The sequence below is a fragment of the Erithacus rubecula genome (assembly GCF_903797595.1).
Source record: "Erithacus rubecula genome assembly, chromosome: 11".
NCBI classification, from domain to species: domain Eukaryota; kingdom Metazoa; phylum Chordata; class Aves; order Passeriformes; family Muscicapidae; genus Erithacus; species Erithacus rubecula.
Window position 1 is genome coordinate 3329091 of NC_136663.1, and position 16478 is coordinate 3345568.

At 48.6% G+C, this 16478-nt stretch overlaps 1 protein-coding gene across 7 annotated transcripts in view; it reads right to left on the reverse strand.

Annotated features, from left to right (window-relative positions):
• Nucleotides 1–16478, reverse strand: part of MECOM (MDS1 and EVI1 complex locus) — a 321765-nt gene that overhangs the window by 37081 nt on the left and 268206 nt on the right. For 6 of the 7 annotated variants that reach the window (XM_079315326.1, XM_079315323.1, XM_079315321.1 and 3 more), the window contains exon 3: nucleotides 8393–8527. In XM_079315326.1, the coding sequence (XP_079171452.1) occupies nucleotides 8393–8527 (135 nt within the window). Of the gene's footprint in view, nucleotides 1–8392; nucleotides 8528–10160; nucleotides 10345–16478 lie in introns of those variants that run through there. The other variant, XM_079315324.1, reaches the window with a different exon arrangement.

Sequence of the window (16478 nt, forward strand, 5' to 3'; positions counted from 1 at the left end):
AGTGTCCTGTGTGTATCTCTTCATGCAGCCAGGCAAATATCTGGCACCACAGCCCCCTGTGGATCCAATGCTGCTGCTGGATTCCTGGTGGGATTCAGCATGCTGGGGCTGAACTGAGGCAGCACTGCTCATCCCATCAAAGGCCAAACCACATCTAAATAAAGCCAGATTTACCTCCTGCAAATAAACCTGGTGACAGTGCCACATCCAGTGAATATTTGCTGCAAGTAATGCTTGGTTTCCCATTTGTTGTGATGAATGTATTGAGAAGTGGATTTTTAATTCCAGAAGAATAATGGACTCTGCAGAGCTGAAAGGAAGCTGCAGTCAGATCTGTGGAAGACAGGCCCAATTGATGGCTGGTTTGGGGTGAAAATAATATGTGAAATAATGATATGTGCACTGAAGAGACTTCTGGAGATCTCCATCTTGGGGTGCAGGATCACCCCACAGACAGGAAGGAGTTCCACCATCCCAGAGGGACTGTGCCAAAGTTTCTGCTCTGCTTCTGCTCCCAGGGTTTGTTTCCCAGTCAGGTAAACGCCGCTGTTCTTCCTGGGCTGGTGCTGCATCCACACCAAGGAGTGAACAAAAACCTCACTGGAGCCTTCTCTGGTATTTTCCCTGTCCCATCAAAGGTGTTTGGCCAGACCTTTTCACCTCCCATCCCAGAGTGAGCACACATGGACTGGGGCATAAAGAGGGTCTTGTTCCCAAGTGCTGGGGAGCATGGCTTCTCTTGGGGGAGCCCAGGACAAGGCAGCATCTTTCCTGCAGCTGTGGGACACATCCCTGAGCAGGGAGCACACTCTGCAGACAGCTGTCTTGTCTGCTTTGCTATTTAAAAATCCAGAGATGATTTAAAAAACCTCGATTTTTTAAGTTGAGTGATATTTCTTTATTTTGCATCTCAGACCTAACATTCTCCAAAGCAACAGATTTCCAGTTCTGGCATTTTCACATTGTTAAAGTACTAACTTTAATTATTATTAAAAATAATTTTTAGAATTTCTGTATGTACAGAAAAAAATCACCTGCACTAACCGTTTACACATCACTTTGCATTGCAGTGAGAATCTAAAATAAAACACATTGAAGTTTAAACCAAAACGATCATGCAGGTAAATTTATTCTGATTTTCAGAGCTGCCGTTATTACTTCACATGAATAACTTTTTTTTTCTCACTCTTCCCACCTAAAACCTCCTGGAATTACCCTGTCTGGGAAAAAGTGAGAAGCCAACTGTTGAAATGAACCACACTGCCCGAATTTTGAGGCAGCAGCAGATGATTGAGGTCAGGCTGGGAGGGAAAGGGGGGTCCTGCAACCCCCAGATGGGGAACCTCAAAAATTCCCCCCAGCTCCACAGGTACCCCTTGGGCTGTTTTGTAAGAACAGCACCTCCACCACGGGCAGTATTTTTTGTCTTAGGAAATGTTATCATAAAATAAGTGGATTTTTCAATTGCAAAGCTGGAAGATTTCTGGAATATAGTCCTGACTCTACTGTAATTAATGAAAGGTTTCAATTTTCTGGCTGTCATTTCTCCAGCTGACTGAGCCTGCTCCATTAACCAACTTTTTTTTGGGTTAACCTGCACTGGTCTGCTTGAGAACAAGTAAAGGAAGAGCTTCTGCACAGGAGAGGAACAACCAGAGGAGGTAGGGGGAAAAAAAAATAAAAGCAAAGTCCAGATGCTCATTTCACATGCCCTGGGATCAACGGTGTGTGACTACAGTTTATGTAGGAAGAGCAAAATCGGATTCAGGTCTGGAAACACTTTCAAAGTTCGGGGATCTGAGGTGGGGAGAAGTTGGGGGGGGGCCCTGGCTCATCAGTTCTCTGTGCCTGCCCACACCACAGGTCAGAGATCTGTGCTACCGAGCAGAAATAAAAGCTCCCAAAGCCATCAAGGGAAAAGGGAGGGGGGCAAAAAAAAGAACACACACAATTCACTTTTAAATGGATGAAAAAAGCCTCATTGTTATGAATCCCAGTTTACTTTTCCTGGTCAGGCACTTGAAATTTTATTTATGCTTAATAGACTGCGTTTGGCATGTGTAAAGATGACAGAAGCGTGAATTATGAACGACCTTCGACCTATGCAGGAAGTTGTAATAATTGAAATAATAGCGAAACGCGCTCCCCGCGAGCTCGGCTGGGGCCAGCTCGGCCGCTGAGCCCGGGCTCTTTGAAGCACCCCAGCCATCCCCCTGCCCCTGCCAGCCCCTGCCTGGACCCCCCTCTGCTCCCTCCAGCATCCCAGAACCAGGAGGGGTTAATTGAAGTTAAGGTTTTTGGGGAAAAACAACAAGGCGGTCGCTGAGTGTGAGGGAAGGCAGGAACTGCCATGCACATGTTTGTTGTGTCCCAAAGAGGAGCTGTGTCTGGGGCACCAAATAAACCCTTCATTCCTGCCTACAGCTTTGGGAAACATTGCATGTGCCCCAGAGCTGCCTGGGAAATTTGGATTTTAGGGCAGGCTAGAGATGCCATTCCAAGTAATTGGAATAGTAGGATGGCTAACACAGGCAGGTTGCTAACACAAGTTGGTGCAATTTGTCCTTTAACCCCAGGCCACGTGCTGAACTTCCAGCTCCCACTACAGGGATCCTGTCCTGCCCCACACTGGTGCAAACAGGAGGACCCACTCTGCTTGGGATGGTGGGATGGAACAGGAGACCCCAAAATTGGATGACTCCCAGGTGAGCCCCAGGGTGGATACCCATCTCCCCATCTCCCCATCTCCCAGTTCCTTTGGAGAACCTGCCCCAAAAGGCAGCATGCATGCTGCCAGCTGGCACCCACCTCCACACTGCTTTGGAGCAAGAGTGGAACTTGCTTGAAAAGTAAAACAAATTAAATTTCCAAAACTACTAATGAGCGTTATGTTCAAGGAGCTCCATCAAAATCAGGAATTATGCCTGCCAGATAAATGAGAAGGATGAACAGATAGCTTCAAAACAAGCTGTAATTAAGAGTTTGAAGGGAAAAAACAAGAAAGAAAAAGGTCCAAAATAGTACAGCTTCAATTTGAGCTCCCGTGATGAACAACTTGTGCAGCTGGAGAGCTGTGTGATGAAACCCGAGACAGATTCTTTTTGCTATACTCAGGCAAATGATAAATTGAAATAAACTGAAGTTTTTTCAAGGGCCAAGGTAAAGGAATCCTGCCTGAGAGCTGTACTGGGCCCAAAGAAAACTTCAGCAAAAATCCAGAGGCAAAACTCAGAAAGTGTCTGCATGCAGGGGAACAAGTGGGAGCCCAGTGGGGAGAAGAGATCCTCCCCTCCCCACTGCAGAGAGGGCAGGGGAGCACCACAGTGCCTCAGCACCAGGGCTGTGAATCCTTCCCTTCTTCATTTCCAAAACCTCTATGCAGGAAGGACTGGAGGAAGGATGTTCCAGGAATCCCCATTTTTCCACCTTGTGAGGGAAAAGATGCCTCCTGTTCCTCAAAACAAGAAGGGAAATGCAGGATACCCCTCTGCAGGGCACCCTTTTTGGCATCTTGGGGGCTGCAGGCCACCTCCCTCCCCAGTACCCTCAGGTCTTCTTCCACTGTCTGTGCATTTTAGCTTCTGTGAAAACTTTGGTACATCCAACCTGCTCTGGTCCTGCAGAACCTCTTCCTTGGGGGTCAGGAACCACTGACACCAGACCCCAACTTCTGCCACCCACCTGCCCTCCTGAGCTGATCTAACCCATCACTTGTCCTCTAACACCCAAGAACCTCCATTAATGGGCCACACCAATATCAAGAAAGGTGCAGTCTTGTCCTGGCTCTGTGGTTGCCCATAATTCTCTACACTTTAACGAGCAGATGAGTAAGATTTGACAGCTCTCTACACAAAAAGTCCCTTATCACTTTTATGAAACATGAATCATCAAGAAAATCCTCATCACTTTGGAGAAATGGCGACAACAAGTTGCTAGGTTTGGTTCTAAACAGATTATTTTAGGTCACATCAGGACAGTCCAATGCTGAGAGCTGTAAGACCACGAGTGCATCAAATTCCAGATAACACAGGCAGTCATAAAGCCCAGGCAGGAATGTCACCCACAGCCTCAGCTCTAATGCAGCAAGTGGAAAATCACCACTGAGCAGCTCTTCATTCCACCAGCCCCAAGCTAAAACATCCCTGCTCCACTGGAGACAGATTTTCAGTGGGAGCTGGATTAAGCTTTATTTGATTAATAACCAACAACTCCTAGGAAGACTCATGGCAGAATAGGGCCCTGTACAAGCTCAGCGTGTGTGTGCCCTCCTGACCCACAACAGCCAAAACCTTAATTTCACTCTCTGACAACAAAGCCTCAAAACTATTACTTAAATACACAACTTTTGCAGGTGGCTGTGCAAGGAGCCCCTGCCCGCCACGGACGGGGGGCCACGGCTGTAAAACCTGAAACATGAAGCTGTGCCTGCAGATTAAAAAAGTTTGTAAAACGTGTAAGGTGGGATCAGATCTGGTAGAACCTACAGCAGTAGGTTCACTCCTGTAAGTTTATATCACTGACACTGGGCACATTGTTAAGAGTGTGATACTACTGGTTTTGCTCCCTTTGCAGCGGCACGTACTTGAGTGTAAGGCAGGGAAACAAAACACACACACAAAAACCCACCAAAAACCTATTTCAGCACGCACAGCAATCTAAAACCTCAGTAAAGTAATCTCCAGTAACTCTGAGTTTTCCATGGATAAACCAAGGGGACAGTTCAGGAGCTGCTTTGCCATGGGGAAAGAAACCTGGAAGCTCAGGGCAGCTTCACAGCACTATGTGTCTGCATCAGACACAAGCAATAAGCAAGATAAAAACAATATTCATGGGTTTTAACTTCAACAACTACTAACAATCTTTCTAAAAATAAAAAAGCTTAAAAAAAAAAAATTTGTAGTTTGAAGGTGACCATGATCTCAGCCTGGAATGTGCGGCAACCCCTGCCATGCAACTGTTTGATTTGCAACTGCATTTTCATTAACAGACATCTTTAAAAATAATGCTTCTGCTGGGCTGACAGTACTGCCAGAAAGCCTAATAGAACCAGTCATTCTGAAGTCATTAAAAAGATGAACTAATAGATATTTAATGATAACAGAGAGGAGTCGTCCAAGTTAGCAGAAACTGCTCTAGAATCCTGAACTGACTCCGAGCTGAAAAAACACATTCCAGGACAAGAACAGTGACAAGACTCTCTGCAGCTCTGCACACACTGTAGTCTCTTTGGGGAAAAGAAAAAATCTGAGTGCCCTGTTTGTGGAATTTCATGTTTGATATACACCTAAAATTACATATGTTCAGGTTAGATTGGGTATGACAGGAGATAATAGTGAGACAGCAAAAAGAAATCCTAGATCGACCTAATTTGAAATTTTTTTAAAAAAAAAGCAAAAAAATGCAGCTTTTAAGCTCTCCTCCAGCTGCAATCAAATGAAACATGAGTTGCATCCAGCGTGCATGTTTTGACTGCATCCCACCATTATCGAGCTGTTCATCTCAGCAAAGCTCATTTATACAGTCATAAGAAAGAGCCCAGGCCTTTTGTAAAGTTGATCCTAAGTGATGAAACCTAACCTCAGCCGTGAGTCAGGGGGTGGGGTGGTATGTCTGAAAAAAACTCTAAGAGAGAAAATGACAAAAAAATGTTTTTCTTGCCCTGTTTTTGTTAAATACAGCAGGTAGAACACAGCAGAGCGACCGGATTACACAGCGCCCTGAGCTCATCTCAATCCTGCCTCGGGCACTCTGGGATCCATACCTGTCTGCCAGTCAAGCTTGAATTTAGTAGTATAAACTTGTGGGCAGCATGAGGCTGGGAGCACTGGCAGGATCTTTTACCTTCTCAGGTACAGCCCAGTGTTTGCTTGTGAATTTTACAGATGAGTTGAAGCAATTAGAGGTGAACAATTACTGCTGATCGAGTGTCTGTGGCTTGGGAGCGAGCGGCGTCTCTGCACTGGGGATGCTCCCTGTGCAACCAGGGCTGCTGAGGTGCTTTGTGTCCCTGGGGTGAAGAACTGGGGTGTCCCCCACCCTTGCACCCAGCACTGGTTGTGGCTCCAGCTGAGCTGGGGTCTCCTGCACCAGCTGGGCTGCATCGTCTCTGCCCTCCAGCTCTAGCTACAACCACTGACACACATCCTCAGCTTCACCTTATTTTTATTTTCCCTTTTTATTCCCTTCTTTTTCTTTTTTCTCTCTTTTTGTTTTTCCAGGAGCTAGGGAGGCTGAGTGACCCCAGGCAGCCCCACACAGTCTATATGTGCACACTCAGCCCTGACTTGCATTTGTCACTCCTTGTGCACGCACACGTTTGGCCATGTAACGTCCATTTCCCAGTTTGCCTTCCCATTATATTTTATATTACCTCTGGTGAGCTTGTGCCAGAAGAAAGCAGAAGGAGGAGCTGTTAGAAAGACTTTCTTGCTTTAAGATTCGAGAGCACATTTTTAGCATTAACTTTTTAGGCTCTGGTCATAAAACGCTGGAGTACGCGGACGATTTTTGTGGGTAAATGTGCAGCGTTTCCAGAGGGCCAAATGAACAACAATCTCTTGCTGACAGCACCCAGATCACAACATGCTACTTGAAAGACAGCTAAATCTTAATTTGCAAATCTCAGCAACAAAGCGCTATAAAAATATGGAATTATGAACAGCACGATACTGTGCAAAATAAATAACAAGTCTCCAGTGAATGAAGGGAATTATTGGCAGCAGTACAGCCACCATTACCAAATGTCAGAAATGTAAACACTAAAAAAGGAGAAAGTTAAAAGTGCCATAACTTTCCTTCCAAAAACGTCAGAGCGCGGTGCGTGTGTGCATTCAGAGGAGATGCTGATGCTCCAGCCTCGCCTCCACCTTCAGCTGCAGATCCCCAACACCCACCCAAACACAGTCAGTCGCTTGGACCAATGCACGTGATTTCACTTCTGGTCTTTCCTACCTACCTACACCAGCTCCTGCTCAATGTAAAATACTTGAATTTGCTGTTTCAATTAATCTACATAGTTTCCTTTTCCTATGTTGTTACATAAATGCTCTGCATGGAGAGAATTCATTGTTTTTCAGGACAAAGCATTTTTCAGCTTGGAAAACGTAACTTGCTTTTACTAAACCCTTTATGGTTTCTTTAGTTAAACCAGCTGCTGTATAAAAAAGAAATTATCTCTCGGTCCGCTGGCTCGTTCTATGCTACATGTGCTCAGGGCTGAACTGTAAAAGTTGGAAATGAAAAAGATTTTCTCTCATAGTTTCTGAGAAAGTTATTTAACCCAGTTTTAATCAGCTATCTTGCATGAGTGAAATACGTAGCACTGGGCTGGAAATAGCAGACTCTCACATTCATTTCCTATACATAAGGAATTTGATTAGAAAGAATGATTTCTAATTGAAGCTTTGTGTCTGGTTGTGATTCTTCTTTCAATACTGTCAAGGCAATTAAATCAGCTAAAGATAATCTTTAACATTCACCTGATGCACTCAATTAAGTGGGGAAAAATGAAACACTGATTAAATGAGTCGAATCCTACGTTGCAGGTAACGAAGTTTAAATTGGAAACAAGAATTCACAATCAGTTGTTGCACTGCTGTTTTAGATATTTTACTTTAAAGAAGCAAAGCTTCCTCAGCCTAACTTTGCCCATTAAAATATTTCATAATGGCCTGTGTTATCCGCAGACAAAAGCAAACCCTGATTTAGGAAACACCTAATAACTCATCAGCATAATTGAAAACAAAATGCTTTACTGCATTCTTCCTCTGCCTTTCCCAGCCTTTTTTCCAACACACTAGGATAAATAACATTTCAGCCCTACAAAAAGTGGATTTAAGTGCAATAAAGGAAAAGAAAAAGAAAACCACCGAAGATCCTGATTCAGCACATAAGTACTACGAGTTCCAGCAAAGTGTATGGGAAGGCACAATATTATCCATGCAAGTGTGCATTCAAATCCAAAGCCCCACACATGCAAGTGCACTGTTAACATTGTCACTTTTGTGTCCTCCCCTCTTCCCACTAAATTCATTTTACAGCTTCTGACCAACTCAATGATTTAATATAGCAACACGAGCCAGAAAACATTCCTAATCCAAAATCAGCACATAATGGCATAATATCCCTTAGAAAGCAGTCCTGAATTTTATCAGATATAAGACCAAATAAAATCATTTATGAATTGAACAACAATATGGAAAATAAAAAATTCATATTTTCTGCCACCCGTAATCAAAATTTATCCATTCTGCATTTCCATCTGCACGTTATCTTTTGCTATAACAGCAAACAGGCCAAAAGCTGTTACTGTGAATTGCTGTATTGATTTTTTTTTCCCATTGACACCTGAAAGTTCCTTAAAAATTAAGTCCAGAAAGTGAATACCACGTACCTGATCACTTATTTGACATGCAACAAGGTTGTGCTGATTGTAGCATCCAGCAAACTTGATATATTTGAGCCAGTTTCCTACATCTGGTTGACTGGCATCTATGCAGAACTTCACATTGCAAAACTCATCCAAGATCTAAAAAGAAGAATATGAAAAAGTAAATCTTTCTGTCACAGGCTGAGTATTCTAATTGAAAGATAAATCACAGGTTTCCAGATAAACAAGTGAATAGCAATAATAATAATACTAATAATATTAATACTAATAATAATAACAACAACAATAATAATGGTGAGTTTATTCAGAAATATGTTTCCCTGCTGAAATTTTTTAGGAGCTGTCAGAATACATACATATTAATAAAAGGACAATAAATATTTTGAAAAAAGTTTACAAATTACAAATGTTTACATGTCAATTTTTTGCAATGAAACACTGTAATTTAAAAGGCACCTGATTTTCTATGCATTCATCAATGACTATGTCTGAAATTATTATTTGAATTAAATAGGACTCTGATATGAATATAACAAAAATTATTAAAATAGATGGCACTGGCTTCATTTAATCCTGTTTTGTTTCAGGATTCATATGGATTGCAGCACTCATTTAGAATTTCCATATTTGTTGCTCTGAACCAAACTTTACCTGGTAGGCAGAGTTATTTATCTTGTTTTAATATTGCACTTCCCAAACAGTCCTGTGCAACACTTAAATCCCTCCCCTTAATCGAAGCAAATAGCAGAACTCATGTCAGAATAAAGAGAATAAATGAAAAACAATGTAAACACTCATGCAAACCATGGCAGTATTCAATACACACCAATAAATGGTTCCAATTATGCAGACAATAAACAAATATAATGAGACTGCTCGTGGACAAGCTAAAGACGATGTTCTATTCTACTATTATGACAAATTACTAATCATTACAGCGGACTGAATATCATTATTCGCAAGCTTCACCATCGGCCTATCCCAAACTTCCCACGGCCTCCCAGGGAGCCGATTGCTAAACTGTGACTTCTTCACCTCGGCACGGGCAGCAGCCACCCGATTTTAACAGCAAAATAAAGAAATCAACCTTAAACGCCCCAAACGAAAAGCGAAGGGCGAGGGAGGCTGCGCCCCGACCGGGGAGCGCGTGGAGCCGCGGCCGGAGCCGGCGCTGCCTCTGCCCGGTCCGGAGCCCGTGGCAATCCCGGTCCGAAACCCACGGCAGCCCCGGAGCCCACGGTAATCCCGGTCCCCACTCCAGCCCCGGTTCCCGGTCCCCACGGCAGCCCCGGAGCGCCCGGCAGTGCCGGTGCCTGCGGCAGTGCCGGTCCCCGGCGCTCCCCGAGCGCGCTGTCCCCGCGGAGCTGCCCCGCTCATCCCCGCGCACCGGGACAGGGATCGGGCCCGGCCGCGCGGTGCGGGGTGCGCTGGGTGCTGAGCATCGCCCGCCGCACTCGGCTCTGCCCACACCTCCGAAACACAAGGTGGAAAACCTCAATCCCAGCCCGAATCCCGCAGATCCCCGCGGCCGCGCCGGGCGAGCTCGGTCCCCGCGGGCGCGCACGCTGCCCCTGCGCCCGCACCTCCGGCTGCTCTGGGGAAGAGGATATTTAATTTTCCCTTTCAGATAAACCCCCAAGGAGGGAAGGGGGGGCTCACCCCGCACGCCCCGGCGTCCGGGGTCTGCCCCGGGGCCGGCGGCACCGACGGGGCAAGGCGGCCCCGTCCCGCGGGGCCGTGGCAGCGCGGCCGCCGCGCTCGCCGCTCTTACCTTGTGTCGCCGGGAGCCCGCGGGGGCAAGGAGTGGGGACAGGGACAAATATCCTTCAGGCGGCTGGAAGCAACATCTCGGCGTTAAACGCGGGCGGAGGCCGCGGCCGTCGGGGTCCGGGGAGCGGCGGGCGCGGCGCGGAGCGCTCCACCATGTGCGGGGGGCAGCGGGGCCCGGGCGGGGGCTACCGGCCCCGGAGGGCTCAGCGGCGGCGGGGCTCGCCGGGCTCCTGCCAGCTCGCCATCACCGTCCCCTTTCGGCCCCTCCTGATCTTTTGGCTGGCTTTGGGGCGGTGTGTGCAAAAAAAGTTACCGGGGAAGGAGGAGGAAGGGGTGAAAAAAAAAAAACAAAACCACCCAAAGCCCCACACAAGCCTCTTCAGGGGAAGGAAAGGGGAAAAATAAAAATTAAAAAAAAAAAAAATGGAAAAAGGAAAAAAACAACAACAAACCCCACAGCGCACCGCTCAACAAAACAAACTTCTTTCACTTCTCCGCCGGGGATGGGAGAAAAGTGAGTGCGCGTGGGAGGGCGGACGGGCGGGCGGCTCTCCCCCTCCCCACGCCCGCAGCCTGCCCGCGGCGCTGCTTCCCCGCCGCACCCCCGGGCAGCGCCCGGCCCGGCCCGGCGCGGCGCGGCCCTCTCCGCCCCCCCTCCCCGCCCACCCCGTCGGGCCGTGCCCTCCCGCCGCTCCCCTTTCGGGCACTGTCTCTTTAAAGTGGGGCAGCCCCGGCCGCTCCGGCCGCCTTTCCCCCCCCTCCTCCTCCTCCCCGGCCCCCCCGTCCGGGGCGGCGGCGGCGCTCCCGGCGCGCTTAAAGCGACAGCGGCCCCGCGGCCGGAGGTCACCGCCAGGTCGCGGAGGAGCGGCCCCGCCGCGGGGGCTCACCGGCAGCCCGCGGGGGCAACCCCCGCCAGCCGCCCCCGGAGGCATCCCCCGTCCGGGGCCGGCGCTGCGCTGTTCCTCGGGCTCTCGCCACTTTCTTGTATTTATTCGCCGCCGCCGCTCGCCCCGGTGCCCGCGGCCCGGAGCGCCGTCGCGGCCGCGCCTTAGGGGGGGCTGTGGCGAGCGGGAGCCGCGCCGCGCTCGCCCCGACGGCTGCTCCCGGCGCTCCGGGAACCGGCGCGCCCGCCGCGTTACCCGAATCATCCCCGTCATCGCCTCACTCTGGTTATTAATAACGATTTTTAATGAAATACAACTTCTTTTTTTTTGTTTGTTTGTTTTCTTTTTTTTCCTTTCCTCGGTCAATTTCGCGACGAGCCCGTTTGGTCCCGCGGAACCAGCGCCCCGCTTGCTACCTCTTCCTAAACGATTGGGATTTTTCCCCCCTTTATTTCTTTGCTAACGAATCCCATGAATGGAGCGGCGGGAGGCCGGGCTCTACCTGCCCGAGGGGGCGGCGGGGCCGGGCCCGTTCCCTCCCGAGGGGCAGCGCATCCCCCGGCTCGGGGCTCTCCCGGCACCAAAAACGGACCCGAAATCCACCCGCGCCGCAAAGCCGCAAATCCGCAAAGTTTGGAACAGCCCGGGCTCTCTACGGCGAGATCCTCGTATATGTGCTTTGGCAAGAGGGCAGGGGGAAAGAAAAAATAAGAGGGCTGTGCTGTATCTTTTATTGCACCGTCCAGAAGTGCCACCCACTTTTTTTTTTTTTTTTTTTTTTTTTTTAAGTGCAGCTATATTTTTCAGACTAAAAGTGAATTTTTCTTCCCTGGGGGGCCAAGAGGGGCCGGAGAAGGAGAGCGGGGGGAGGGCGAGAAGCCGAGTGACAGGAGATGCTGATGGATTCGTCTCAGCGGCCCGTTATCTGTGACATTGACCTGTTAGCTCAGATAATGGCTATTGTCCGAGGGGAGAGAGACGGGGCGAAAGAAAAAAAAAAAAAAAAAAAAAGGCACGCAATGGTGGTAGGTAGGACAGGAAAAAAAAAAAAATCCTTTGTCAATAACCTCAAAAAACCCGGTGGGAGATTCCCAGAGCGCCCGGGCCTGGGAACCGGAGCCCGCCCGGTGTGCGGGGCCGTGGGTTCCTGCCCTCCCTCCACTCCCCATTGTTGGGGATTTTTTTTTCGTTTTTATTTTTTTTCCTCTCTCTCTCCCTCTCTTTTTTTCCCCCTTTTTTTTTCTTTTTTTTTTTCTTTCTTTTTTTTTTTTTTTTTTAATTTAGCCATAAATTGGCCCGCCTCGCGCTATGAGCTGTTCTATTTTCTCCCTGTCAGGATGAGGGATTTGCTTTATGATGCATTGTGTATTAAATACAAGTAATCTGGGAAACTGATTGCTCGAGCCCATCGGCCTGATCAGAGCCCCCGATAGAGGAGCCGGAGCCCCCCCTTTCCCTCCCCTCGGCCGTGCCACAAAGGGAGGAAACGCGGGTGGGTGAAGCACAAAAGCGGCTCCGGTACCGGCGGAGCGGGGCCGGGCCCGGCCCGCACCGGCCGCCCCGCCGCCGCTGGGTGGCGCTCGCCGCCGGGACACCGCGGGCCTCGCCCTCACGGCCGCCGCTCCCCTTTTTGGGGGGAAAACCCCTTTTTTTTTAAATAGTTCCCCCTCACGCAGCGCTCACAGCGGTTCGGCTGTAACCCAGAGAGGAGGAGGAAGAAGTCAGGGAGATTTTGGCCTCCAAACCGGGGAGGTTTGCGGGCAGGAGGAGCGGGGGTCAAGCCTGGCCCTGCCGCCGGTCGGGACCTCCAAGATCCCGGTGTGGGTACACACATCAACACTCATCGATGTATTCCTTCTTTCAGGCGAAAACCTTTTAAACATCTCTTGCCGCCTTTCCCCTCTCCCCTCGGACGGTTCGGTGGGCCCAAATATCTCCGCAGGGTCCCGTTGGCAATTGTTTATTTAAAACAAGTCGCTCTATTAGTGGAGCAGTCAGGAGTTAGTACTCCAGTCTGCTAGTAATTCCCACCAGGCTGTAAACTGATGCCTCTTTTAAGCCTTTAACTTCATGGTCGTCCCAGAAGTAAAAGTTCTTCTAATGGAGACCCTATGGGCATCGTGCATTCCAGCACATCATTAAAGCAAAGCAAAGCAGCTCGGCCACAGCCAGATGAAATAACGGCACTGTCCGCGTTTAATGGGCTTCCTGGGGCCAAACGCTGCCCAGGACAATGGGGGGAAAATCAGACAAGTCGCTGGTGTTTTTTTAAATACCGTAAATGTTCGTATTAGGATTAATATTAGCCTTTCGTTGGTAGACAAGCCACATGACAAGCACCTTTTTGAGAGGGGTTTGATGTTATGTATCTCAAGGTGACTAACAACGCTGAGCAATCCTGGCTAACGCTGTGATGAACGTTTGAAACACCGGGTGAGTGCATTAAGGTGGAGAGAGAAAGGGAAAGCAAAGCGAAACAAACACGCGGGAAACAACGACATATCCTAATGTTCCACGACTGACCTGGGAAACAAGAACGAAAGGCAACACAGTTTCTATGTGTCAATCCTTCCCACCCCGCATTGTGGATATCAGCTTGAAAAAAAAAAAAAAATAAACAAAAGCAGGTGAAAACATGAGTGCTGCTGCTGATTTCAGGAGGAAGAGGCAGATAATTTCCAGCCCTTGAGGAAGGAGTGGGGTGGGCATTGCAGTGGTCTCCACATCGGTGCCCTGTCCCTGCTGCCCCTCCTGCCCTCACACGCTGCCTGGCTCATCCCTCCCAGCCAAAAGGCACTTTTCAAGTGAGGGAGAGGAGGAGAAAATTAAAGGTAAAAAAAAAAAAAAAAAAAAGTAAATAAGAAATTTCCCTTGGTCTGGAAGTGGGCCCAACTGAAAGCATGTTAATCTCCACCTCAGTAATTTGGTTCTCCTGGAGAAGACAGAAGCCCTGCTGCTGTGCCCTGCACTTCATAAATCACGTCTTTATGTGGACAAGGTCAGGGCACCTAACAGCTCAGACATGGGCCTTTGCAGTGGCTCGGAGGGCTCCGGCATGTTTATTCTCTCGCACAGATCTCTGAGGAGCAGTCCAGCACGCTTCTAATTACTTTTGATTATTTTCATTTGCTCGGGTCAGACTGGCTTTGCCGGCACTGCTGGAGGGTGGGTTTCCTCCCCCCAGCCCGGCTGTGGGATGCAGGGGGATCAGTGCCGTGCTCTGCACCCCCTTCCCCAGGGCAGTGCAGGGCTCCAGGGATGCCTGGGGCTCACCCCCCCAGTGGAGGGATCCCCTTTTGGCAGCAAATCCCAGAACCTCCAGCTGAGACCCCCACAGCTGCCCTCCCCCCTGCCATAGCCAGGCAGAGCAGGACATTTACCAGTGTGAAATGAGGGGTGTGCAGAAAACACACATCCCCCCCCCGAAAGTACCTACTGCCTTCGGGGGAAAAAAAATAAACGACCCCGTATCCTTGCAAAAAAGTTACAGCGGTGCATGTGCAGGCAATAAAAAGTTGAAGGACCTCTACGATGCCTGTGGGGACAGAGCTGTGCTGAGGGAGCACACGCAGCCCCAGCCGTGCACAGAGGCAGAGCCTGTGCTGGTCTGCTCTCCCTGAGTGCAGCACAATCCATCGGGAATGCACGGTGCCCACACAGGGTGGGTACATGGTGTGTCCCTGGCAGTGCTGGGGTCCAGGTGAGGGTCTATTGTCAGACACCAACTACCCAACACTGAGCAGAAAGGATCTACTTTTTCTCTGCCATTAAAATGTGGGCTCTAAAATAGCATTTTCCTTCAAATCCTGATCTGAGCTTGACAGCCCAACCCTGTATTCTCATCCTGGTGTGAGTGATCCCAGTGAGCAGACCAGTGTCCTTGTGTCCTGTACCCAAGTGTGCCAGCATCTCCATCACATTCCAGGGGTGAGGATGAGTATTGGTGCCATCACAGCTGGTGGTACCCACACTCCTTGAGCAGGGATTGCCTGGTGAAGAGGAATTTTCTGGCTGACACCCAGTCGTGCCACTGGGTTTTGAGCCTGAAACTTTTGTGGACATTGGGTGTTACTGCAAACCAGGAGAAGGGAAATCGCAGAAGATTTACCTACTTCATCAATCAGGAAGATGTAAAAATGTGTCAGTGGCTGGTATCTGGCTGCCTGGGTGATTTAACTCCTGTCTGGGGGAGGAAATCCTGCAGACACCCTTCCTTGTGGCAGGACAAGATGTTTGCCTTACTGCAAACAAACCATGGCCCTGACAGCACACCCCGAATTTGATGCTGAGGGATGTAGTGCTGCTGGTCCACACTCCTGCTGTGAGCACACTCCTTGCAATGCTTTCCTCTTCCAAACCTTTCCCTAACTGTCCCTGCCAAGGCACGTGCTGTGGTGATGGATGCTGAGGACTGCTGCTGTTTTCCTTTGGAGTGTTCATTACTTCCATTACAGAAGAGTCTGGAAGCTCTCATAACCAGCCATACTCAAGCTTACTGTACCCACAGGGTGAGACAGCTCCTGCTGGATGAGTCTGCCATGAGTTTGGCTTTGGTAAAAGTCTGGGGAGAAACTCACATTAGCCAGCTTGTCTTAGCACTTAAAGAGCCAGGGCAAGGCAAGGCAAGGCTGACTGATGTAGGTGTTGGCCTCCTGTCCACCCAGAAGCTGTGTTTTCCTGTGCTTCATCTTTCTCATGTTTTGAAAAGAGGCCAAAATCCTGGAGAATCTGGGAAATTCTATTGGCAATGCTCTTGTTCTGCATTTCTCCCTGTGCTGGGCAGCCTGGCTCTTTTCTTTCTTAACCATCCAGAGAGTAAAGGACCTTGAGCATAGCCCTCCAAATCCTACCAACATGACTGAAAAAATCACCTTTTTGGGTTCTCATCTGGAGCAGTGGGACCCATGAAGCCAACAGAGGGTCCACATGAGGTGGCCAGAACTCCCACCCAATGTAGCTTCTGCTCCTCTGCCTGAAAACACAACTTCCAGCAGAAGCTAACCTAAAAATGCCCTAAAAACACTCCCTGAGAGGGCATTATATCCAGGAGGTAGGAAGCACAATATAAGGATTTTGCAGACTTCCTTTGTATGTGCATAAGAATTCAACAAGAATTCAATTAACCCTCAATTTCTTCCATTTTTTAAAATTTTTAAGTCTTCTTATTTGACAAATAATTTGAGGGACTCCTTTGGAAGACTCCTTCCAGTCCCAGAGCCCTCATGGCACATGAAGAGCCACCCAAGGAGGTTCTGTTGGGAACCATTTGGGTTTAGGCACTATTCATGATCTGAAAACAGAATTTGCAAGCCAAAAAGAAGAAAATATGGAAGCAGGGAAAATGCCAGTCCAAGGCAGACTGAAGGGGTTAAAAACCAGAACTTTACACAACAAGAATTAATGTGATGCATAACAGGTAATTCTATTTTAATAAT